The sequence below is a fragment of the Rutidosis leptorrhynchoides genome, chromosome 3 (genome assembly GCF_046630445.1).
Source record: "Rutidosis leptorrhynchoides isolate AG116_Rl617_1_P2 chromosome 3, CSIRO_AGI_Rlap_v1, whole genome shotgun sequence".
NCBI classification, from domain to species: Eukaryota; Viridiplantae; Streptophyta; class Magnoliopsida; order Asterales; family Asteraceae; genus Rutidosis; species Rutidosis leptorrhynchoides.
This window is the reverse complement of record NC_092335.1, coordinates 667584053-667611327: the sequence shown is the minus strand read 5'-3', so window position 1 is coordinate 667611327 and position 27275 is coordinate 667584053. Positions and strand designations below refer to the sequence as shown.

At 34.2% G+C, this 27275-nt stretch overlaps 4 protein-coding genes and 1 pseudogene across 4 annotated transcripts; 3 read left to right on the top strand and 2 right to left on the bottom strand.

Moving 5' to 3' along the window:
* The first annotated feature begins 7688 nt into the window (after positions 1-7688).
* LOC139902607 (small ribosomal subunit protein uS13z/uS13y/uS13x-like) lies at positions 7689-9779 on the top strand. The gene is made up of 4 exons (XM_071885214.1): positions 7689-7841; positions 7945-8105; positions 9008-9196; positions 9537-9779. Exons 1-4 carry the CDS (start codon positions 7689-7691, stop codon positions 9640-9642), a joined length of 609 nt encoding a protein of 202 aa, XP_071741315.1. The 3' UTR covers positions 9643-9779.
* A 433-nt stretch (positions 9780-10212) lies between these two features.
* On the top strand, positions 10213-11204 carry LOC139902606 (uncharacterized). The gene is made up of 3 exons (XM_071885213.1): positions 10213-10217; positions 10285-11041; positions 11151-11204. The coding sequence occupies exons 1-3, from the start codon at positions 10213-10215 to the stop codon at positions 11202-11204; spliced, it is 816 nt and encodes a 271-aa protein (XP_071741314.1).
* Positions 11205-11516: 312 nt separating this feature from the next.
* On the bottom strand, positions 11517-12725 carry LOC139902605 (F-box/LRR-repeat protein 12-like). Its single transcript, XM_071885212.1, has one exon. The coding sequence runs from the start codon at positions 12723-12725 to the stop codon at positions 11517-11519; it is 1209 nt and encodes a 402-aa protein (XP_071741313.1).
* A 5564-nt stretch (positions 12726-18289) lies between these two features.
* LOC139899307 (late embryogenesis abundant protein D-34-like) lies at positions 18290-20393 on the bottom strand (annotated as a pseudogene).
* Positions 20394-23266: 2873 nt separating this feature from the next.
* LOC139899306 (ribosome production factor 2 homolog) lies at positions 23267-26209 on the top strand. Its single transcript, XM_071882133.1, has 6 exons — positions 23267-23312; positions 23545-23622; positions 23731-23934; positions 24147-24635; positions 24742-24807; positions 25870-26209. Exons 2-6 carry the CDS (start codon positions 23554-23556, stop codon positions 25993-25995), a joined length of 954 nt encoding a protein of 317 aa, XP_071738234.1. The 5' UTR covers positions 23267-23312; positions 23545-23553; the 3' UTR covers positions 25996-26209.
* Positions 26210-27275: the final 1066 nt, after the last annotated feature.

The window sequence follows — 27275 nt, the reverse complement described above, 5'->3', positions numbered from 1 at the left end:
CACCTAGTGTGTATAATTTCAAGTACAATTTTGAGTCATTATCAGAGCTAATATAACAGAAATCAGGCATGAATTTGACGAATCAAAAACCTTAATCAAAAGTATGTTTATGTAACATATCCAAATACTAAAATATAGCGAGTATAATTTCATACATGAAGCTAACGAATCAATTACTTAGATCAGAATTACATTTAATAACATGAGATGAGACATATGAGATTGAGAGATACCTTAATTGAGATGAAAACTTATGAGAATGAGAGCTTGTGAAATTGAGAAATGGTTTTGAGAGAGAATGTGAAATAACCAGAAATTGGAAGATGAGAGGAAAATGATTGTAAAAGTTGCTTAGAAAAGGTATATATATGGAAGTATAAGAAGCAAACATGTATAAAAAGAGGGAACTTGAAAACGTACAAGTCTATTTAAAAAAAGGTACAAGTCCAGATGAAAAATAAGATGAATAGCTAATTATTCTTTAGATTTATAAATAAATAAAACTTCGCAAGTATTTTTGCTTTATTAAAAATTAAAATTAAAATATTCAAAAGCTTTTTTGTTTGCGAAAATAAAATAAATAAATAAGTAAATAAATAAATCATCAAACATCTAAGAAACATCGAAGATTGGTTTATAAGGTAATGAAAATCCAATATTATTACAGAGTATAAAATAAACTCTAAAATTCTAAATAAAGCAATATTTAAAATATTATAGGAAGTATTATATTATATTATATTGTTGCGGATTTATCTCGATAAGCTCACGTGCGGCACTTAGTCTCTACTAAGTCAGCCTCACTCGTACTTTCTAATGATTCAAGTAACCAAAAAAGAACAAAGTAGAGAACAAGTGGGAATTGAAGAAAATACATATATTGATTAAGAAAGTTTTACAAGAGAGATACAAGAATGTTTTGAGGTGTGTTGTGCCAAATTAAGTCATCCCTATTTATACTACTTCTATCATAAAATGAATGGCTAAGATTAATCTAAATCAATGGCTATGATCTAAGGACTAGAAAATTCAAGTATGTACATGGATATAGATATTTCCATGAACCTTTCACACCATTCCATGGAATAATCAACGGGAAAGTTCTAGAGAGCTTCCATGGAGTTCTTGGACTTTCTTTGATTTAAGTATATTGGGGCACAAGCTTAGTAGAATGGGTTAAAATATTAATGGGTTGTGACATTCTCCCCCACCTAATCTCGTGATGTCCTCGTTGTGTAATCCTCGTGATATTTGTTGATCTTGTCCGAGAACTGCCACAACAAGTCTTCAGCCTCCCAGCTTGCTTCACTGTCAGGTAAACTCTGCCACTTGACCAAGTATTCTATATAGCTCGGCACACCTCGTCTTCGTACTATTCGATGCAATAAGATATCTTCCACCTCACGATCAATTGAAGTCACAACTGCCATTGGTGCCCGTTTGGACTAAAGTTGTTTTAAACGTTAACTAAACTTGTTTTATATGATTATCATTTTTACCATAAGTTATTTTACTTTCAGACATGGAAGTATGTTTTTGAAAGTGAAGGTACTTGATTAAATGTAGCATAACCATATGTGCTTATTAAATTCATATTCATGTTGTATGCCTTTGTTATTAGGCTAAGTAGTTATGCATACGAGTAACTTTATTTGAATTTGTTAAATGTAACATCGATTGTCTTTTTCATGTTATAGTATTTTTGGTGAATCCGATGTCTTATTAGCATGAGTGACCGTGCGAACTTTGTTGTTGAAACACTTGGTATCTTAAAGGGCCTAAAACGGAATTGGAACTTGAGTCTTCATCAACAATTGCTTATTTCTATGCTTATACCTTTTATTATATTCTTGATTGTCGAACAAATTTAATTGAGATATGAAAGTTGGATGTTGTATTGTAATTTTTCCTTTGCAATTTAGACCTTACATAGCCTGTTGTCATATTGCAATTTGCTCATTGGATACCTGTATCTAACATGTATGACTTTTTTAAAACTTTTGTGCACAAACTCTTAAAATAATCAATAAAATTTACAAGTTGTTATACGATCAATGGTAGGTTGTTACATGTTGTCACAAATGATAAAAGCTTTGGGCACATGAAACCGGCATTACTTTTTGGTTGATCGACCATCCATATGCAAAGTTTTATGTTTATGGGTTTTGGTATAAACTTATTTCGCATTTGTATGGTTTTTGAAAGTGGAACTGTGATGTACATTAATAATCCCTCCTAGGTTGTTTTTGGTCATTTTGTAGTTGTCATGTAATCGTCATTTTATACTCTTTTTATCATACTGTTAATTGATATATATAACATATATGTTTTCAGTTTGTTTGATTAAGAGTCTCCATACAACACACGAGCTCTTAAAGGCTAGTATTAACTATAGAGTACAAATCTTAAGTAGATCAGATAGAAAATAAAAATACAGGTAAAGTCATTTGTAAAAAAACACGTGTAAAATAATATTATATAATGTAAGTTTGATAATCACATTGTTAGTGCCCATTTATGAAGTATATACATCAATACATGTAATATATGAGTTCAAAAGGTTGGTGAAACCGAGCAGAATGAACTGTGGTCATATCGGGACATAGTGACATCCCGAAAAATGTTGACCCAGTTTGAGCATTTTCTTGTAGTGATTGTCAAGGGACTCGTCAGCGACACTTGTGGCGGAGCTTGACGTGAGGAGGTGTGGAACCAAATGCTTTTTTGGTTGTATCTTGTGTTTGAATAAATTTTAAATATTTTATTCTACGAGTATAATTGTGATTAATATTTAGTGAAAGATATAAAGTGCTTGGTTAAGAAAATATTGTGAAGAAGAGAAATTCGGTTAGGTAGTATTAAAATATGAAGTGGGTCCAAGTCAATTAAGTTGTTATAGCATGGTCATAGGCCACTTCCACACATGTTGATTGGTACATTGTTACACAAACTCAAAAAGTCACATGCAAGTCATGTTGCCAATATTCATATCTTGAAAATTACCTGTCACCCTTTCTATATCACAAACAGTAACTGTATTATGATAGTATAAACACGTAGGGCATATTTACTAATGGCTTTATGGACCGGATGTTATAAAGGGATTATTCGGTAATCAATTTTGGTGTTTACTTGCAACTTAATTTTATATGGAAGGCTGTGTTGAAGGATTACCAGACAGGCCCAAAAGCGATGTACTCCCCATTCACCCACTTTTTTCCAGCTTTACCCTCGTTACTTTCTCAAATTTACACCCACATCACAAACCCATCTCTTTACTATCTCGATCTTTCCTCTACCTATAATTCTTTCATTGATGAAATCTTTGTTTCGTCCCTTTTTTGCACAAGCCCGGTAATCGAACCTCATCTATACAAAAAAAATCATCGCATTCGTAACCTCAAGGACTCATTCTTATGCTCCGTCAATCAATTGCATATGCCCGCTTTTTATTCTACAAAAAAACCTCAATCAATTTCTGAAGACACCTTCACCCTCGTCGTTCCACGTATTAAATTCCTAAATAATTTATTTAGTTGTTTCGTGCATTGTGTATGTTTTATGATTGTTTGGTACTAAAAATTGCACAAAAAATATATACTCCGAACTAAACTTATAGATAGTTTCTGTTATTGTTCATGGTGGAATGAGATTAAAGAAACACATGTTTAAAGATGAAAAAAAAAATTATTTTTGCTGTTATTGTTCATGGTGGAATGAGATTAAAGAAACACATGTTTAAGGGTATGATTGTCAATTTGATCATTCAGATCCTTTATTCAGCAAAATAAGTAAACAGAATTCTTCATTAACTAATTACTGCATATAGTCATTCTTTATCTATACTGCCATCTTTATCCATATATTACTTAATGAAAAACAAAGTAAACAGGCCCGTATTGATTAACACATGAAGAACCATGCTTGCAATGCCATGTTTATCTTTAGCTAGTTAATTGCTCGAAGTGCCAAACCATAGAATTATACGTCATGGAGGACCCCCACCATAGCCAGAAATGTTGATTGGGACCATACCAGAACTCAAAAACAGATAGGGCGTATGCGAAAATTAAATAAATCATTCATTTTCAGCAGGGGTAGACACTAATAAAAATCTTATTTTTTAGTAAAAAACCTTTTTTTTAGCGTAAATTTTTTCCCCGTTAAATCCAGATGGGGCGGATACCCCTTTTGAGTTGCCTTAAGCTCCGCCCCTGATACCATGCTCGCAATGTCATTTATATCTTGAAAATTTTCATTGATAAAAATCGTGTAAGGATGAGTTAGTTTGACTAAATTTCAAAACTCAACATGTGAGTGTGTTATTATTGTTGGACGGATAGGTGTTGTATACAGTGGCGGAACTTGAATCCGGATATAGACGAGGCGAGTGTAAAAATTTAATAAATTTTTCAAATTCAGCGGGGGTAAACACTAAAAAACCTTATTTTTGGTATAAAAAAAAATAGTGTAAAATTTTTTCCCCGTTAAATTCAGGGAGGGCGGATACCCCATTTGTGATACACTAAGTTCCGTCCCTGGTTGTATATCTTATTGATCTCAATCGTACATACAAAGTGTGAACATAAAGCAATGCTACACTATTCTAGAATACGGGCCGAAGCAATGAACTGGGCCGAAGCCCTTACGAACTAACGTCTAACATCCCCGCAGTTTGAGCGGGAGTGCTTTAGAGACTCAAACTGGACCGAAAGTCATCGAACAAAGCATACATATCTATGATGAAACTTATTTATTCCTCAAAGCATGGATTCTTTTAATTATATATGTATGGTGAGGGTTGTTTTCAATTGTTTTAATTTTGCAGGGAGTATACTGTCGTATTCATATGAGCCATATGGTGCGTTTGTTTACCTCTTAATGGAATGGTTCAGCACTGAATGCTGAACCATTCAGCATTCAGTGCGTTTGTTTCTGACCTTTGAATGAGATATGGTGCTGAATGGTTCATTATTCAGTGCTGAACCATTCAGAGTTAAAACACTCTCTTAACCATTAAGAGGCTAAATTTTATGTAATATTCTTCTTAAATCGTATCCAGTATACTTATCAAATAATTATATTGAAGTTTTTGCTAATGTTAAACGATAACAAGTTGATTTAATTGATTCATATTGTTTATTTAAAATGATTATCAAACAGCTTATTGTCATTCAGAACTAAATTCATTAAGAGACTCTGAACCGTTCAGATTATGAATCATTCAGCGCTAAATCATTCAGTTTTATCAAACGCACCCATAGAGTCATGTAAGGACATACGGAGTATGTTGCTTGCTTTTTATCCGTATGTTGCTTGCTTTTTATCCTTTTTAGACCATTTGTAATGGTAACTCATGTTGTGAATTCGTGCTGTGCACTTTTTGCACTTTTTTGATGACTATGACGTGTTGAATTATTGAGTGGAGTAGTGGTGGTGTTGTGAGTTGGTGTTGTGAGTTCGTGTTGTGGTAGTGGAATGCTGTTGTGGCATTTAATGTTTTATTTTTCTGTTTTATTTTATTTTTTATTATTAATATGATTGTATTTATATTTTAAAAATCTTATTTAATTACGGAGTACAACGGCTATATTTGACCCGTTTAATTTTATTTATTTATTTTTTTCAGACGACTATATTTGTATTCCCTATATAAACACCCACTCATCTCAAATTATAACGCACACTTCATTTCTCTAAAACTCTATATTTTCTACCAATTTTCAAAATGAGTCCGTTGAATGTTTGCGTAAGGTTCATTACTCAGGTGAATTTGATCGAGAAGTGATGAATTATACACCTTACGAGTATATTGTCCTTGCCACGCAATTGGATAATTCTTCCACTGCCAATGCATACAATCAATACTACCAAACATACCCGGTAGACCATATTTTTGTGCATGAAAATTATAAAGCCGAGCAAGATCATCGGCGGTTGGTTTTCTCAAATACATTGGAGCAAACAAATGAAATACGCATTTACAAAAATTATCTAGACATAAAGCAGTCGTTTTCTCGCCAATTTTTATGTATTCGTCAAACATATCCGGTGTAGTTCCATACGCCATTTGACGTATGGCCGCGGTGCACTTTTGTAGGATTGTCAAACTTTGATGACGAATTGCATCTGGACGTTCCCTAAAAAACAAAAAATAATCGGGAATAGTTGTATTATGAAAGTTAGATATACCTTCGACGATTCGGATAAATAATTCACGACTCATTCGGAAATATCGTTTGAATTTTTTTTCGGGATACGCAGGGGTTTCCGAAAAATAATCATTGTATAACCTCACAGCCGCCTCTTCACGATCTCTGGGAATCAGTGGCGAGTGTACAACCAAGGCATTGGGGTCAAAGGACCCCACTATTTTTTAATTTTGTATTACAAATTACTACTAAAAATTGATAGGACACCATTAAATTGAAAGATAGGACCCCATATATTTTTAAAATCAACAATTTTTATGAAGTAAACACTCGTACTTTTGGGAATTTTTTTTTTACAAAGTACTACTCAAATTGTAGAGGACCCCGTTGATTTTTGATCCTAGATTCGCCACTGCTGGGAATATAAATCCGTGTTCGAAGGACTCGTGAACTACTCGCTTCCCTCTCCACTTCTTCTTCTTCTTCCGTTAAACTGTTAACAAAATTAACCACATTTTCATCATCCGAATCATCAATGATAAAATCGAACATTTTGTATGTATTTTCCTTTCTATGTGTTTTTTTTAAAGAAGAAAGATAGAAATATAGATATCGTGTGTGTAAAATATATATTTAGATGTGTATATATAGATAAATAAATTTAAAATTATTTTTTTTATTCAAACTTGAAAATGGCCCATATTTTTTGACCAACCAAAAACAGCCACGTGGCCTCAACGGCCGTTGGAAGCACCGTTGGAGTCTCCCCAACGCCGGAAAAACGCGATGCCCCAACGCCGGGATACAGCCGAATGGTGGCGTTTCATGCCTGCCACATAGGCAACAACGGGGTTGTTGGTGGTGCGATACAACTCGTCTTATGGGCTTTTCACATCTTCGTGAAGAGTTTTCAATATTTATTTAATCTCTGTATTTTTGCAATATTTGTTGGTGGTGCATGTTTATAGAGCAATTTACATATTTTATTTTAACAATAATTTAAACATCTACGTCACATTATTTTTAAACCATATGATTTATAAAATATTTTTTAAATTATCATTACTATTGATTATTGATTGTATTTTTACTTTCTATTATCTTATCGTTACATTTGAAAATTAATTTGAATAGAATGTACGACAATTAATTCGATTAATAATGTAAAAGAAAACATATTACCCCGCTTCGAAGCGCGGGTTCGCTATAAGATCTAAACCATATTGCGAGTACAATATATTTTATTTTGGTGGAATATACTTTGATTCTTAGAATAGTGACAGAAATTAATATTAATATTACTGAGTAATATGTAAACTATATTTGTAATTCAAAATTATGTTTCTGTAAAGCAATATTAAATCATAGAATCCAACTTGAATGATGATATATACTTATATAAAGGTTATATATATTAGCTAGTAACTAGTAATTTAGTATGCTAAAAATAAAAAATGTCAAGAATTTATTTATAAAGCTATTCTCGAAATGGACCAGTTCATACCCATTCAACTTAACTTGGCCCAATAATTGAAAATGTCTGACCGGCCCAATAAAACACATACGTATTATATAAAACTTTCTTCATCCTTAAACAAAAAAACTAGGGTTTGCAATTTAGCAGCGATTTCATCATTTCAAAACAGCAGCCGCCGTCATCACCTGCAACTCTCTCCGACTGCAATCATGGTAAACAACAGATCCCTCAAATTCAATATCTCTTTAACTGTATGTGGATCTGTATTTGAATTTCGGTTGTTTAAATTATTAATTTACGTTTACAATTACGCAGTCTCTAGTCGCAAATGAAGATTTCCAGCACATTCTTCGTGTACAGAACACGAATGTTGACGGAAAGCAAAAAATTATGTTCGCTATGACGTCGATCAAGGGTATCGGTCGCCGTTTTGCTAACATCGTTTGCAAAAAAGCTGACGTCGACATGAACAAGAGGTAGAATTTGTATATATATTAGTTTTTTATTTGTTCTGAGTGTGTATTAGTGAATTTCACTGTATACTTTATTGAATGATTTTTGAATAATTTTATTTGATTTATTTGATTTGATATATGTTTATGTATTGCTACTGTTGACGGTATTTGTGGTCTGCTAGACTAATTTACGGATTTGCAATTTCAATAGACTGAATTTTGCACCATAATATACGCTTTAGGAAAATCACATATTACAGAATCACGCTACAAGTGTTATTGTGCAGGCTGTAAATTTCGTGGTCTATGCTCTCTGCTTGTATGTATGTATTGCAGCTGCTGACATTGTTTATCGGGTTACTGTCGCTAGAATTAAGTTATTAGAAGGCAAATTAAAAAATCTATTTCAGAATTTTATACAGAGTAATGCTGTTATTGTTAAACTGTGGAGTTTTATCTTCGATTCAATGCATATATGTTTTTTTGTGAATTTTTGATGGGTCCATTAGGCATTTATCTGTTGCTCATCACTTTTTGTATGACTTCGTTTTTTAAGAGAATTGCTGAATTTGGATTTCGGAACGTTCACTTAATATGGGGCTTTTTTTTTAACTTTGTGACTGTGTTGCATTATCTTTTTGTAAATATGATTTGTCAGGTCATGTAATATAGCTCTTTGATTATATTGCATGGTGTTAATTTTGTATATTTTTCCCAATTCGATTTCAATATGGCTTATTCTTTATCTCTAGGTAGATTTCAATAACGCTTTTGGGATTTTTTAAAGTTCTTTACTATGTTAAGTTGACATGGTTCATGGTTGTATCTGTAATCAACGGATGTTATTATTTGTGAAAATAATATTCATTTATTACTAAAGTATATATATTTTATACTAAGCTTTCTTGAAATAATAATTGCAGGGCTGGAGAACTTTCGAATGCTGAGATTGATAATCTTATGACAATTGTTGCTAATCCACGCCAATTCAAAATCCCAGACTGGTTTTTAAACAGAAAGAAAGATTACAAGGATGGCAAGTACTCTCAAGTGACATCGAATGCTCTAGACATGAAGTTGAGAGATGACCTTGAGCGTCTGAAGAAGATCAGGTTAGTCCCTTTTTTTGATAAAATCTTATTTTTTAGTCTTTTATGGTATTTATTTTGCTCTGTTATATCTCGAATGGACCTACAAAATAATATGCTGCAAGGGGATTGGTCAATTTGGGTGGACTTATGTTGCTGTGTTATATCTTGAATGATTAAATCATGACTGTGAAGGCGAGTAGATTTGTTTATCCTGTTCTTTTTTTTAACTTATCTTTTTATGATCTAAGTTTAGAACTAGTGTAACTTTGAGATATATATATTGGGTTTACAATGTATTTTTTTTTTTTTGGAAACATGTTGATGATGACATGGTTATCTGATTGTTGTGATTAACTGACAGGAACCATCGTGGTCTTCGTCATTACTGGGGTCTTCGTGTGCGTGGACAACACACCAAAACTACAGGTCGTAGGGGAAAGACTGTTGGTGTGTCCAAAAAGAGATAGATCATATGCGTTTCTGGTCATTTTACATTATCATGTATCTCTATTGTCATCAGTTTTGAATGTTTGGGTAAACTATTTAAGTTATGACTGTAGTTGTACTTTCTTGGATGTTTTTGCTAGTATGCTTTCTGGATATTTGCTGATTTGGAGATTCTGGCTTATGGTTTTCTTTTATTTGTCATTCGGTTGAATTTGCTTGTTTTGTAGTTGATTTGATAGTTGGTTCGAGATCAACTAATTCGATCGAAAAAATTCATACTCTTCAAAAGTCATTCTTTAATCAGCTAGCTGGCTGCATAAACATCTATCTATTTATCAAAACAAATATTGGAGGGCGGCATTAGGCTTGGGGACACCTCCTTTAGTTGTTAAAGTATGTATAGATAACGATATATACAATTTCAAAAACAAAATACACAACTTTAAGCTTCATAGAAAAATATATCTGAAAGTCTTTCACATGGATATAAAATTGTCAACTAAGATAGGTAAGGGTTATTAAAAGTATCTATGGGTGGGATGGGGGTTGGGAAAACTTAATCAAGGCTCTTCGGTTAACTTCAATTCTGTATGGGGTAATATTATCAAATTGGAATGGGATTTGTTTAATATTGGTTTGGATTTTAATGTGCTATTTGAAAGAAAGATAGGTGATGGTAGAGATACGCTCTTTTGGAATGACATTTGGGTTGGGGACACGAGACTGAAAGACAAGTTTCCCAGATTGTTTCCGCTGGAATTAGATCAAAATGCTACTGTGAAGGATAGGGTCACGTTCGATAATGGCAGCTGGTCTTTTTCATGGGAATGGTCAAGGATGTTGTCCGGAAGGTTGTGTGGTGAACTCGACGGATTAATCAGGCAGGTACAGCAAATCTCAGGTTTAGTTAATGGTGGTAGCTCATGGGTGTGCAAGTTGGATGACAGTGGGGTGTACAAAACAAAGGCCATGACCAAAAGAATTGATGATATCATTTTGGCTGATCATGGATTCGACATTAGTACCATGCGAAACAGAATGATCCCACAAAAAGTGTGGTTATTTATTTGGCGGGCTCTTAGACAACGCATTCCGGTTCGAATTGAACTCGAAAAACGTGGCGTGGATCTCGACTCAGTCTTATGTCCACTTTGTAACGACTACCCGGAATCGGTGGAACACTCTATTTTTCAGTGTAAGCATGCGGTAGAGGTTTGGATTAGGATTTTTAATTGGTTGGGTATTAGCTTTTCGGGTAACGCTTCTCTATCTGAATTGTTCTCGGAAGACGGTGGTATCGGTTCGTCAAAGTTGATAAGTCTCGTATGGCAGGCCACTAAGTGGGTGTCCGGATATTTCATTTGGAAGAACAGGAATCAAAAAGTCTTTCATCAAGATTCGTGGGCTGCTCCAAAAATTGTAAGCGAAATCCAACTCAAAGCTTTCGAATGGATAAGCAATCGATCGAAGATTACATCTCTAGATTGGCATAAATGGTTATTAAGTCCGAAACTGATTTTTGATCCAGGTTAAGTTCAATAGGTTGTGCCCTGTGTTATTTGTTTTTGTGAGTTCTCTGTAAGCTTTGTAGCTTTGTGTTTTTAAACCAAGGTGCGGGCTTTCTTGTTAAATGCACTTGGCCATGTGAGGTTTCTGTTTCATCAGAATGTTTGGGGGATCAAATGTCCCATGCATTCTCCCTTGTATATTTCTGTTAATAATACCAATTCATAGTTGCTTTTCAAAAAAAAAAAAAAAAGATATTGAATGTATAAAAGGGAACACATAAACTAAACAGCATATTTAGAGTTTTAAAATATTAAATAGCATCATGCATTAATACAATAAAAAAAATTAAACGGATGTATGAATCGAAGTAAAGAATGAATCTTCTTCAATGTCCTCTTTCATTTTCAAGAGTTTTAAATGCCCAGCTTGGGACATCATTCCATGATTCTTGAAATTTGATCTCAACACCTTGTCTTTGTAAACTAGTAAGATCATCGTTCCAACTGAATTCTTCGTCAATGAATAACAAAGAAAGGCGTTTGCAACCCGCACCTATAGATACCAATCCTTTTTCACAAAGGTGGATGTCACAACCTGCAACATGAAGTGTCTCCAAATTTTGACAATATAATCCAATTGACTCCCAACCAGAAATCTCAATCCCACCACAAAATGTTAAGTTCCACTCTTGTAACAGTGGGCACCCTCTTGAGATTTTAAGTATAACACCATCATCAACTCTAGAGGCACTAATGTTAAGATATTTAAGTTTTGAACCAAATCCTAAACCAATAGGATCCAATAAGAAATTTGTAGATAGGCGGTTGCCATTAAAAAAGGAAAGACCAAGACTTAAATACTCGAGACCACCTCCACTTACAATATGACTAACACCCATATAAGGTTCCAATTGAATATCAAAAGCTTCTAAACAAGCAAGAGTTGGAGAACAGTCTCTAAAGCCCGCACCACCGATATTATAACAACCTCTTATTCTGAGCGCTCTGAGTTGACGACAATTTTGGTTTAGATAAAAGATCCCATGGTCACTAATATAATCGCATGCTCTAAGATTCAACTCCTCTAAGAATTTACATGATTTTGATAAAACTTTCAACCCATCATCACTAATACGTGTATAAGCAAGGCTGATAACAGACAACAACCGACAAGCAGAAGCAACTAGTTGAAGTTCTGTGTCGGTGATGCTACCACAATGATCAAGATAAAGAGAGTGCAACGTAGATCCATATTTTAGCAATGGGGTTAAACATGAATATGTGATATGTTGGCAACCTCGAACACAACCACCAAGAGTCAATGTCTCTAATTTAGTAGCATGTCGGCTAAGCAATTTATTGATAATAAAGGAATCAACGATAGTATGACCGATTGAGCATCGGATTTTCAAGGATTTACGACTCGTTGAATTTTGAATACGACGAAAAGTAGAACAGGTTAGACCGAAAGAATCTTGATCAATAATTGAGTTTAATTTTTGAAATATGTAGTACCAACTGTCATAATCGAGGAGTTCGAGTTCAAATAAATGTCGTCTAGTACAAAGGCGGAGGCTTCTTGAATGTCGACCCATCGGTTGATATTCAACTCAATTTCTTAACATTAATAATAAGGCTACAAACTATTAATAAAAAAATTAAGCAACAATTGTGTAGCTGTAATCGAGATGATGATGATGAGATCGACTACGTACTGCTAGGGTATTTGTTTTATAGTTGGAAAAGGGGGTTGGTTGGATTTCCCTATTGAATTAGACGACCAAGGTTGCAGTTTCCATTTTTAGTTTAGTTTTGGGTGGGTCAACTTAAAAGGCTAAAGTTTTTTTTTTTTTGGTTATTACTCAACGGACTGGGCTGCAATTTTATTTTATTTTTTAACTAGTGATTTAAGCCAACTAGCATTAAAAACTTGGTCTGGACTAATAAGTTGTGAATGTTGAGTTTCAAGGGTAAACATAACCAAACAATACAACTAATCCATGGCACAAGATTACTTTGTGACTGTTAAAATAACAAGTTATTTGCTATGAATAAAAGGTTAAGGAAATAATATGAACAAGAAGAAAAACTAAATGTGTTGGATTGATTTCAAATGGTTACAATCAAATCCTTATATAGAGGATTAAAGCAAAACATAATCATAACATATCAACAACTAGACCCACTTGTAAAGCTAGATGACAACTAGCATACATGTAAACACACTAATATGACAACTAGCATACATGTGAATACATCAATATGAAAACTAGAATACATGTGAACACACCAACAACTAGGCCTAATAAAACAAAATAAAAGGCAACTTGATTAAGCAAGTATGCCATAAAAGATAATGTCAAGTTGGCCACTAAACACCTTAACCATTAATTTGGTCAATAATGGCCTAAACCCACTTGGACAAGTTGAGCAACTTGAGCTATAAAGTTCGAAAATCAAATTGAGCAAGTTGAGCAACTTGCGCCACTTAAGTTGTGCACTAACATTTTAACACTCCCTCTTAGTGCAAACTCCCGATCAAAAATTCCGACAACCTCTCGAAACTCTAGAAACTTGATCTTCATCAAAGCTTTAGTAAAGACATCATCCGTCTATATCTTTGTGAGCTTTATATCCCCGCTACAAACTGATGTGTCAAGACGTAACCTTTAAAATGTAGACAATATGCTTAATAATTAACACATAATACATGCAACTAAAACCCGATCATGTAGTAACTAGCAAGTAAATTGACCAGTTCGATCCACAGGGAGAAGTTTGTTTAAATGATTTTACCACGATTAATTATTCTAAAAAGGGGGTTTATATTTGAAGTTGTGTTTTTGTTTAACGAAACAGTAAATAAATATAATGAATGACAATAATGAGAATGCGGTGTTTACTTCTATGCTTGATAGATGACAGAGATTGTTCTTTTATAATTAAAACCGTTATGCGATAGTTACAAAAGAGTAGTTTATATCAATTTCACAATATCTATAAACTTAAGAACTATGTTTAATCAACAGGATTCTTTCTTGGTTAAATTCACATAAAACCTAGTTTACTAAGATCACTCTAAGTAAACTACATGATTGTAAAACCTAAATATCATCCAATTACCATCCTATATTCACATATAGGTGTCTAGATCACTAGGTGTTGAAGTACAAATTATAGCCTTTGATAAATTCACATAAATCAAGTCATAACTCGTATAATTGAACTAGAATATAAAGATAGTTACAACAATGGATTTCTTGAAAGAACATGGTGATTTAGATTGATTAACTAACTAGATTCAACCCGGTTAAACTCATGTGAAACCTTAATTACAACAATCACTTGAGGTAATTTCATAACTATGTTGCTTTGGAACTTATTCAATTACCGAATTAAACACATAACAAAATCACTTAAGTGTATGTATCTAATCGTCTAGATTACTAGATGTATTGAAGTATAGATTGTTTTCCTAGTTAACTCACATTAATAGGTTGCAATCTATATAATTGAAGTAATGATCTAAACATGCATAACAATGGTTCTTACGGTTGAACTAGATAATTAAATCAATCAAACATATGTATAACTAGCATAACATCAAAGTATAGAACAATCCCAAGCCATAAATCTTACATTGAAGCAAACACACAAGGCTTTTAGCCTAACATAATCATAGTAGAACTAATGAAACAGTAAATACAAGTTGAATTCATGTTAAAAAGATATAGAACAATAGTACCAATTGCGATAAACGATCCTAGCTTAATATTGATGTTGAAAGAGTGGAGATTAACTTGCAGCCTTCCTTGGACCTTGAAAATCGTCTTAAAACTGGGGGAGAATGTAGTAGTGAAGGTCCCCAAGTAAGTAGCCATTTGCTTCATTAAATAGCCTCAAAAGTTAGGTATTTTGGCCAGAAAGTGACCAGATACGCCGCATCTCTTTGGGATGCGCCGCATCTCTTTACGTTCAGTAGATTCCAGCTCGATTCTGCACTCAGGACTGTCGGCAGGGGGTCAGATGCGCCGCATCTGGGACAGATGCGCCGCATCTGGATTGGATGCTCCGCATCCATCTCAGATGCACCGCATCTGTTGCTATTTTGGCCCAGAAGTCTTCATGCTCCGCATCTGAAACTGTCGGGAGTTATTTGGTGTAAAGATGCGCCGCATCTAAGAGAGATGCGCCGCATTTGGACCTGTTTCAGTGGTTTCGGGCTGTTTTACGCATTCGATCTTCGTTTTAACTCTGTTTTCGCTGTTGGTCTTCATTTATTCATTCACAATGGACTTTTTACAAATGTACATGAATTACAATACATACGTATAACAATTACATACAAATGGAACAACAATGGATCGAAATAACGACAATAAACATGTATAATTTTGGCGTTATCACAAACCTTTTCACGAATAAACCAACAAAGCATTTCTATATGCTGAGCACGTGAACAAAACATAGGCATCGAAGCTAGCTTGATTGCACTTCCGTTGTCACAATTCAATTTGACAACACCATATACTTGTTGAAGTATATCACCAATCAATCCCTTTAACCAAGTAAACTCTTTTGGCTCCTTCTCACAATCTTTCTCTTGCTTGAGGTTTGGTTCTATTGAAGTAATCATGTATCTTGAATCCCCCATGTTAGAATGCTCCAAGATACCCCTTGCATAACCCTTGTTAGAGATTAAAAATCCATCTTCTAGCTTACCGATTTTCACCCTTAGAAAACAACCAATCTCCCCCTGATTCTTCATTTTACAATGACCCAAAAGATCATCACTAAACCGAGCCTTGAACCTATTAATGGTTCCATACGAGTTCTTCAAGAGGTTAGCCCACTTACAAGTAACCGGATTATTTGCTTCCGGCTTCTTATCAACCTCCCATATTTCAATCTTCTCCAATGCACCATTATCTTCTTGCATTGCTATTCTCTAATCCGGAGAATCTTTGGCATCCTTGTAACTTGTCGGTTCCTCGAAAACGCCACCTGAAGAAAAACATGTAAATACCTTGTTGATGTCCATCTCATCATCATTGAGATGCCCGGGTTGTCTTTCCTCCTTTGTTGATTTCTTCTCATCCGATTTGTCACTTACTTCTTCATTTTCAACTCCATTTTCAGCATCATAACTCCTTGATTCTGAAATTTGTGTAGAGTCTTCACCATGAGAAGTTCAACCGAATCATCAACTTTGATAGAAAGACAATGCTCCCAACTTCATCAACACTTAGACCTTTTTTTTCTTCCGAGAAAAGAACATTACTAACAACTTCCTTATTACAAAGGATGGTTTCATCACTGGTCATACAACGAGAGCTACCCGAATCAAAATCCCATTGATTCGTCTTCCCAACCGTGTCAATGGTAAAACATTGTTCCCATTTCACTTCATCATCGTTGCTTGTGCAAGCCACGTTTTCTTTTGTGACTTTGGAACGACAAAATCTCTTAATATGACCAACCTTTCCACATTTGTAACATGTTGGAGGTTTCCTTTTTTGTATTCACTTTCATCATCACTTAAAGACTCTTTCTCCTCTTCATTCTTCTTGCGGAATGAATCTTCCTTGTCGTCTTCGTTGGATGAAATCTTCTTCTTGTTCTTTCCTTTCGAGAACAATACCGCATCATTTTCAAATCCTTTAGCCATTTGCTTGGGCAAAGCTTCTTGATTAGAGAGTAAATTCTCCAATTCTTCAACTGAAGGTTGAGTAGCCCACCCCTGAATAGAGGTTATGAACGGGACATACTCTTTCTTCAAACCGCGAATTAGATGTCTTCGCAAACGAGCTTCACTAATTTTCTCGTTGGCATCAATCTCTGATATTTCAGAACAGAGATTTTTGACCCGTAAGAAATATTCGGAAACAGTCATACCTTCTTGTCTTAAGATTGCTAACTCGTTTTCCAAGAATTGTAACCTTGCGGTGTTTTTCTTAGAAAAGAGTTTCTCAAGAGTATCCCATACTTCTTTTGGAGAAGTAATATCACGAACGTGTTCTATGAACTCTTTGCTAATTGATGTTCTCAATGCAAAGAGAGCCTTTCCACATCGTATCTTCCATTTTCTTCGAGACTCTACATTCTCTAGAGTTTCTACGGGAATTATGGCTTCACCTCCGGCCACAAGTTCCCATAGATCATGACCTTGAAGAAAAGCCTCCATACACATCTTCCAATACTTGTAGTTGTTACCTACAAGTTTCTCCATTCCATTGACCATACCACCATTGTTTCCATTTGTGCCTTCCTTTTTTGATAGCATGATAACTAGTTTGGAACTTTTGAGTAAACTTTGAGTAATTGCACACAAAAGTTTAACTTAGAACCAAGCTTTAGATACCATAAAACAACAAGTTATTTGCTATGAATAAAAGGTTAAGGAAATAATATGAACAAGAAGAAAAACTAAATGTGTTGGATTGATTTCAAATGGTTACAATCAAATCCTTATATAGCGGATTAAAGCAAAACATAATCATAACATATCAACAACTAGACCCACTTGTAAAGCTAGATGACAACTAGCATACATGTGAACACACTAATATGACAACTAGCATACATGTGAACACACCAACAACTAGGCCTAATAAAACAAAATAAAAGGCAACTTGATTAAGCAAGTATGCCATAAAAGATAATATCAAGTTGGCCACTAAATACCATAACCATTAATTTAGTCAATAATGACCTAAACCCACTTGGACAAGTTGAGCAACTTGAGCAATAAAGTTCGAAAATCAAATTGAGCAAGTTGAGCAACTTGCGCCACTTGAGTTGTGCACTAACATTTTAACAAATGTGTTGGGCATTATCTTTTTGTAAATATGATTTGTTAGGTCATGTAATATAGCTCTTTGATTATATTGTGTACTGTTTTATGTTAATTGCATGTTGTTAATTTTGTATATTTTGTCCAATTCGATTTCAATTTGGCTTACTCTTTATTTCTAGGTAGATTTTATTTTGTGGAGTACTTACTACTTTACTAGTTTTGTCACTCTGCAACGCTTTTGGGATTTTTTGAACTTCTTTACTATGTTAAGTTGACATGGTTCATTATTGTATCCGTAATCAATCAACGGATGTTATCATTTGTGAATTAGATATTCATTGTTTACAAAATACATATTCCATACTAAGCTTTTGAAACAATAATTTACAGGGCTGGAGAACTTTCCAATGCTGAGATTGATAATCTTATGACAACCGTTGGCAGATCTATCTATACTAATAGTGAAAACTAAGTTTTATACTTTTATTCATAGGGAACATGTCATCATACATCTATCATTTATCATCATAATAAACCTATTTTATAGGGAGTATTATATTACATTTGTTTTTTATATACTTGGCCACAATTAACCAAATTTCACTTCTTTTGGTTAATTGAGGCCGCTGCAGCAACAGCGGATGCTACACCTCCTGGGTAGGTAGCCAGGTGTGGCTTGTTACGTATCTCCGCTGATATCACATCTTCAGCGTCCACCCTTGTCGCTGGCTTGTCTTCAGACATCAACGATTTCGCATCCTACATCCAAACAGTTAGCCTTACTTCAAGAAATCCAATTTTCGTCTAAAAGAACTATTTGTCCTATCATTATAGACTTTGAAAAGTCAAAAAGTCCAAAACAAATATTCTAAGTTCCACAACTAATAGCTACTAAAAGGAAGAAACGAACTGAAATGATACGCTCATAATTCTTAGAATAATTTATTAAGTTGGCTATCAAGGCTAAAAAGATTAATATCATGCTAAACAAAAATCACTAACTGGGAGTTCAATAAAAGTAATAATCATTTTATTGGACTAATATTATAAAAAGGAGAAGAGATCAAAAAACACTTGCCACCACGACATCTGCTAGCTTAGTTTTATCTTCATCATGAACAATTCGAGCGTTCCGGGCTGCCGCTGCTTGAGCCCTTGTAGTTATACCTCCTGGAACTGCCTGCCTGCGGCTACTTGCTCGGACTTCGGCCGCTTGAATTGCAGCCGCATCACCTTCATCCATCGGTTTGCCACCTGCTGACACCGCACTTGCTTGCAACGCTTCTCCAATCGTAACCGCATCACCACCCAACTTCGCCGGAGCTGGAGAGGAAGCCAAGTTGGTACGGACATACTGGCCCAATACCTGTACATAATTTTCCAACCCAAATTTTAATCTGAGCATGTTTTACTCCTAAATTGTTTCACCCAAAAAAATAGGTTCAGGCCCGAGCCTAGGCTCTGGTGCTACGTCTCAGGCTCGGGTTGGGTGTGTAGGCTCGGGTTTATTATCCCTCAACCTTCAATTTCAAATTGAAAATTTTCAATTTAATCCCTCCACTCTCAATTGTTCGCTTTCGATCTTCGCCCATTTTTCATTTACACCCTTCGTTATTTACGATTTACCCTCTCCTCTTTTTGTCCGTTTTTAGTCCTCGCACACCTTGTTTACAATTTACTCCCTCCTACTATTTGGGTCCAATTTTTTTAACTTTCTTTCTACCATAAACAACAGTGGCAACGCGCGACCTCTCACGGTGAAGCGCGAACCACCATGCTTGTTAGTTTCAAAATAACTTTTCTTTATTACCCTATTTGTTACTTTAAGGTAAAGTGGTGATTTCAGAATCAAAGTTCAATGAAATTTCGGAGTGGTCTAATTATATTTAGTGACCGTTTAATTCCAAAAATATAGGGCATCCTATAGCTAAATTTGATATGTCTTCTATGCAATTTGAAGGGTACTTATGTAAAATTTTCATAGTGATATGATTATACATCTGCTCATTTATTTCTTAAAAAGATTCAGCTAACTTTAGCGAAATAAAAATAATATTTATTACTGTAATATTAAGAAAATAATTTTAGGGACCATACTTTTTAGAGTAAGGGAGTAATATATTAGATATCGATAAAGCTTACTTCTCCACCAAGGGACTCGGTGATGATACGATGTCCAGCGAACTCGGTGTCGGAAATTGCAACACCGGGGTCCTTATCTCCGTAATCGCCAAGAACTCCAAGGCTCTTGTTGACGTCAGCCATGGACTGCATGACGGCAGCCGGACCACCTTTTTGAGTCTGGCCGAGAACTAAATTCTCGGCGGCTTGCATGTCAGCAGCATCTTGTGGGGTGATCGGAGACGTTGAAAACGTCACTGTATTTTATGGGCTCATGTGATTGTTGTTCTTCAGATTGTGGTCTTCGCGGTTGTCCCTGGCTCATTGTTGAGGTAATTGGAAAAGATATGGGGTTGACTAATTGAATTGACTTGGTGGCACGTATGTTGAGTTTTGGTTTTATTGCTTAATGCTTAATGTATGTATGTATGTATGTACTAGAAGATGACGTGGAACACGTGAAGACAGACTATTGTGACACGTCATCCATTTATGTTACTAGGAGTGTCACATGGGATTAAAGATTGACAAGTGTCTCAATAAACATACGTGCTCGGTTTCTCTCTTTTCACAAAGTTTGGAATTTACTAAAAGGTAGACTAAATTATGCTACAAATAGTACAAGGTCTCGAATTTGAAATTTGACACTTCATAACTACTAAATGAGTAAAAAATATTCATATTATAGTGTGTTTTACAGCTTTACAGAATGTTGATGTCATTGGGTTTATACACTAGGTACTTCTATCATACAAATTATTTTTGATACACAATAATGATTGAGAATATCAACACCTATTCAAATTAGATTTGTAGGTAAAAAGAATAAAAGAGTCATCGACAATATCGGAGTGTTCCCTTGACCTTAAATCATAGGTTCAAGCATAGACATAACCTCTTGTAGTTTAGAGAGGGCCATAGTCTCCTTTAATAATAAGAGTAGTGCATTAATTTATTTATATCATATGGGTAATTAAATGCTTTTAAGTTAAATGGCCCTCCAGAATTATTTGATAAACAATTTTAAGAAGAGTTTTTATCCTAAATATTCGGTTAAAAGAAACACAATGAACGCAATTTTTATCATATGGTATACAATTGTGATTTACATTAAATTACATTGTACAAAATACGGAGTAATTTTTTAAAAAATAACAACAGATAGAGGAGTTTTTTCTAGTACATAATATATTAAGGTATAAAATTGTTCATTTTATATATTTTAATTGCTACTTTTACAAATCATCTGATCGTGAAATATATGAGACGAACATGAGCAGGTTTAATAACTAACGTTGTGGGGTCGCATAAGTAATATGGCTATCTAAATTGGTTTCGTGAATTCATGGGATGCATTTACTATGAGATAAAAATAACATATGTAAGAAAGTTTGTTGTTTGGAGTAACATCGCAATACACCAATGAAGTTTAAAGGGTTTATTATCAATCAAGGAAATCATTCAAGTTTCTAATGACCTTGGCCTTTCAACACAAATGTTCAAGTTCCACCACTCGATTCAAGTCATAGGTGATAGAAAGTATATATTCATGTAAAAATCGTGTTAGGTATGTGTGCGTTAGCCACTTAGCCTTTAAAAAAAGGTATAAAAAAGGAAAAGTAGTTGACAATATGACAATAGTTGTACTTGTATGCAATTTATAGCTTTGAAAATAATCACAAAAGCATAAATCAAACCCATACAGAATATTAAATACATATTTAGAAATCGAGTTCGATTGTAAGTAAAATTTTTGAGTTATTTAGTAACTCGCTTAAATCACGTACGATGACTAATTAAGCAATTGCCATATTTGTTGAAAGACTCACTGTAACAAAAATATTGGAGATTCTCAAGGTTAAAGGGTATGTTTGAACAAAAATAGTCATCAAGTTAAAATTGGAGCTTATTTACAAAATTAGATACTCGAACTTATTATTTTTCATATTTGTTTGATAGGTAATTGGAGTTGAAGCTTATATTTATAAAATAACGAAAAAAACAACTAAATAATTTGTGAAATAACTTAATGAAGGATTTTTAGGTAATTCCAGATCTTATAATTCTACTTTATTTAATAAACTATTTATGAGGAGTATATTTTTTAAGAGCTTTCGATTCTTATAAATGTTATTTTTTATGACTTACCAAACAAAACTTATGACTTATAGCTTACTAAAATTATGAACTCAAGTCCCTATAAATTTTCATAAGCTATTAAAACTGATATGACAAACATCGAAAGTGGGATATCATAAGGATAAGTGAACCGAATAACAAACACATTATGCCAAAAAGAAACACCTTAGACCATCTTCAACCATAGGGGGTAAAAGTGGCGTGTTGATGAGTAGAGGTGAAATGTTTGGCGAGCGTGCTGGTAAACTGAGAAATAACGGGGTGACGTGTTGAGTGGCATGTTAGGTGATGTGTGAAATTATAATTGAAGGTTGGGTGTCATAAGGATATAAAAAATATTTTTAAAATTAAAAATAAATAATTGACCAATATAAATGGTGAATCAACTTAACAAGCTAGACTTACTCCCGTGCCAAAATGAGCACGTCAAACAATCTTCTTCCTCAACACGCCGTATAAGAAGCGTGCTTGAAGCGTTTTCGTCCAAAAATGAAGCCAAGCACGCGCGTTGGAGACTGTCTTAGACCATCTTTAATCATGGCGGGCAAAAGTGACGTGTTGATATGTTGGGGCGGGGTGCTTGACACACGTGCTGGTAAACTGAGAAATAATAGGGTGACGTGTTGAGGTGAGTGTTAGGCGATATCTTAATATATGATTGAAAGTTGGGTGTAATAGTGGATAAAAAATAAATAAAAAAAGAATAGAACAAATCAAAAACAAGTAAAATATGTTGCACACCAATTTTGTTCATGTACTTGTTGCTAGCACGCCAACATCAAGCGCCACCAATGCGTTTCACTAGAGGCGTGTCGGATCCAAATTGAGGTGAGCAGGTCCGTTAAAGATGGTCTTATGCGAAGGAAAAAAAACACCTCATCATAAGGGAAAAAAAAAAATAAAAAAACAAAACAAAACAAAACAAACACCTTATGTGAAAAACGTAATTATATTACTTGGCCAGTACGGAGTATTTTTTAGCCAAACACCCAAAATTAAAGGGGCAACAATGAAAATACAGAAAATTAGAAATTAAAATAAACTATTTAGGGTGAGACCGGCCTTCTTTATCTCTCGCTCTCTGAAAATAAAAACTATTTGCCGCCGCCGTGGACTTTTGCTTCCGGTAATGTCTTCTCCGCCCTAATTTCTAACTTACTAACTGTTAGTGAAATACGTGGTGATATTTTATACATATAGTTTATCTAATTTAGGGTTTTCAATACTCATGTTACATAGTATGTATTCATATGTGTAAATAGGTGTGTATATCTATATGTATTTAGTAGCTAATGGCTTATAGGATGTTGATGTCTCGATATCATGCTCATGAATTTCATGTGTCGACGTTATTGCAGTTATATATCATGTTGCGAATTAAAACCCCTAAATCGCTGAGAGCCAAAAGAGAGCTTGAGAAACGTGCACCAAAACTGGTGATTTTTATTGTTTGTTTTTATTTAAATATTAAATTAATATATTGATTGATTTGTTGTTGTTGTTGGGATGAATGGAATGTTTAATTGTGTATCAATTTTATTCAGGTGGAACTTGGGAAAAAGACACTGATATTACATGGAACGAAAACTAGCAATGTTCTAAATTCTGTATTGACAGAAATATATCATTTAAAGAAGGATAATTCTGTGAAATATAGTCGAAGAAACGATAACATTAGGCCTTTTGAAAGTGGAGGTGAATCTTCACTTGAGTTTTATTCTCTCAAAACCGATTGCAGTCTATTTGTGGTAAGCTAAGCTAAATGCTTACATTAAGTGACAAAATGAGCGGGTCGTATTTTTACAAATATTTAGCATGTCATATTTGATTACAAATACTTATATATCTATATTTTATTTTACTGTTTGAGCAATTAGGTATAAATTTACTCCCTCTTTGAGATACATGTGTTATTGTAATTGTGAAAATTAGTATATAAAAGAAATAATTCTTGTTGCAGTTTGGTTCACACTCAAAGAAGCGGCCTGATAATCTTGTAATAGGACGAACATATGATCATCATATTTACGACCTTGTGGAAGTGGGAGTTGAAAATTTCAAAAGTATGGCATCGTTTTCGTATGATAAGAAACTAGCTCCATTGATCGGATCAAAGCCATTTTTTGCTTTTATGGGAGAAGAATTTGAAAATGTTATAGAACTAAAACACCTTAAAGAGGTTTTGCTTGATTTATTCAGAGGTCAAGTTGTCAAAAGTTTAAATCTTGCGGGGTTAGATCGTGTGTACGTTTGTACAGCTCTTTCATCTAACAGAGTGTTTTTTACACAATGTGCTTTGAGGCTTAAAAAGTCTGGTACTGTTGTCCCGAAGATGGAGTTGATTGAGGTGGGTCCCTCTATGGATTTGGTATTCAGAAGACATCGTCTTCCTGATGAAGGTTTAAAGAAGGAAGCTATGAAAATTGCTCCCGAGTTAATCAAGAAGAAGGTTTGTTTTTTGAAGATTACAACACTTTTTTTTCCCTGTATTGAGATTATTTGCAGTTGTTTTTTAATGTTTATGGTTTTTTTCTTTCTAATTGTCATATTTTCAGGAGAAAAATGTAAGCAAAGATCCAATTGAGGGGAAAATCGGCAAGGTTTATGTTCCAGATCAACAGGTGAGTGATATTACTACTTCACCCGTCTCTCGATTTTTGCTGTTGTATCTGCACTTTAAAACAATTCAAAAATCTAGAGGTATTTATAATATAATATAATATCTAATATAATTATATAAATATAATATAATATAATATAATATAATTTGACTGTTTTGAAACTGATAGGCTGCATTATATCCTAGTCATTGTTAGGAACACATCTTTTGGATGATGGGTATAAACAATATAACAAAACGGCTACTTTACAACCAACTCTGTATCTGTGTCTCTTGATAGAAAGCTTTTTTCTTCTTCTGATTATGTATAAAGTGCATGTATGGTGAGATAGATGATAGGTATGCCTAGTTGGCTACACGTTCCTTTCTAGCTTTTTTAACTGAATGTGCAAAGTGAATAAGTGAATTAGTAGTCGACGACCAGGGCCGTCTCATTGATTCAGAGGGCCCTGTTCGAAACACAAGATATGGGCCCTTTTATAAACGGCTAATCTTTTAAAGCTTATTCCGAACCCAACTTAAACGAGTTCGAATTTCTTATATGAAGATCGAATATGTCAGTAAGTCTACACTGGTCTTTCATATATCCACACTAATTATTTTTACAATATATTATTAATTATTAATGTATAAAAAGTTATAAATACTTAAATTGATTAGCTTAAAAATAACACTCCAGTGATGATTTTGGATGAACTTTGTAGTTTTATAATGATTCTTCAAATGAATAAATCATCAATCAATTTTCTTTAACAAAAGAAAATTATAAATTGGAGAAATGGAGCCTGCTCTATGGGTACTTAAGTGTTTAAGACTTGCAATTTGATTCAAAACAATTAGGCCATCGATGCAAATTTGATTTTTGTATATAAAACCTCTATATGTACCGAGATGTAATTTTTAGTGGGCCCCAAATGAAAAAGGGCCCTGTGCACTTGCACTTGTTGCACCTCCAATAAACCAGGCCTGTCGACGACCTCCGTATTTGAAGTCAATTTCTGTACAATTTTTGCTATGTAAAGTGACGTTATTGGTTACACGATAATAATTGTGTTATGTACAGATTGGAAGTGCTTCTTTACCTTTTAAGGTGAAGGGAGCTAAAAGGGAGCGACGTGAAGCTAAGGCTAACGCTGAAGGCAATAAGCATGCTGAAAAGAAGCAGAAGCGAGATGATGCTGATGCTTGATTTGTTACCGATGCTGCTAGGGGGCTATCTTTTTTCTAGCACATTATGTTTTTTTTTTTTTTTTTTCCTTTCTGTGTTCCGTATGCTTCTCTTTATAGTTATAATTTATATCTAGGACCGTTTTGATGTCTGTTTTGGTTAGTGAGAGGATACGAATTCGAAAACATGCATCGTAGTATCTATTTCAATTATCTATACAATATTAGAAAAAAATGTTATTTGGTTTTTAAAAAGCTAGTGGTAGTATAGTACCATTGTGATGTGCTAGGCTAATGTTCGATTTTGAAGCACGTAGACACACATAATAAAAGCCAATGGTGTTTTCTAACTTTAGTCTTTGTTAGACCACTACTATTGGCTCTTGCCAATGTCTTGCCAAAGTTATGCTCAATGTTGGCACTGATATCAGTGGCTACCCAATAAAGGCTAGCAAGTATTGATCCGTTCTTCATTTCCTGAATAAATGGCATTTTCATTCAAGAGCAACATTTTGGGTACATTTTGCATTCAAGGTTCTACCTTTAATTAATTTAGTAGTGTGAGGAAGTGTGTGATGGCTATATAATGGATGTTAATGAATTTAGTAGTGTGAGGAAGTGTGTGATGGCTATATAATGGATGAGAGTGAAATGTAATGAGTTAGTAATGATAATGAAATGAAAGTGAAATAGTGAGATGATGTGAATGGTATTGTGAAAATATAGTTTTCGTCTTGTTTGGAATAATAATTTGATTTGTATTCATCGATTTTAGTAAGGGGAGTGATATGTACACAATTCATTTTTGTTATGTACACAACCATTATGCTTTATAGTGTGTACAATACAATACTACAACACTGTAAAGCATGATGATTGTGTACATAACAAAAATGAGTTGTGTACATATCATCCCCCAGTAAGTAAATGAGATACGCATGTCACTAGTAGCAGACCATATTACCAATGAATCACCGATGTTTTGTGCTATTTCTTGACCTGGATCTTACTCACGAATCAACACCTAAATCGTTAGAAGCGGATGACCAGATGTCTTTGCTTGCCAAGGGTTTCAAGCAACGATATCTCAAGGTTGACTTTGAGTTATCGACTTTATGGCATTGTGTGCTGAACAATGATATCTCAAGGCCAGATGAATCAGTTTTTGATCAATTAGAAACAACCAATAATCAACTTCAAAACTGTTAATTTTGTAAAATAAAAAAAAAAATAAAAAAAAAAAATGTTGTAAGAGAGAATAAAGATGGATGCTTGGCACATTTCTTTTACACCATCAAGATC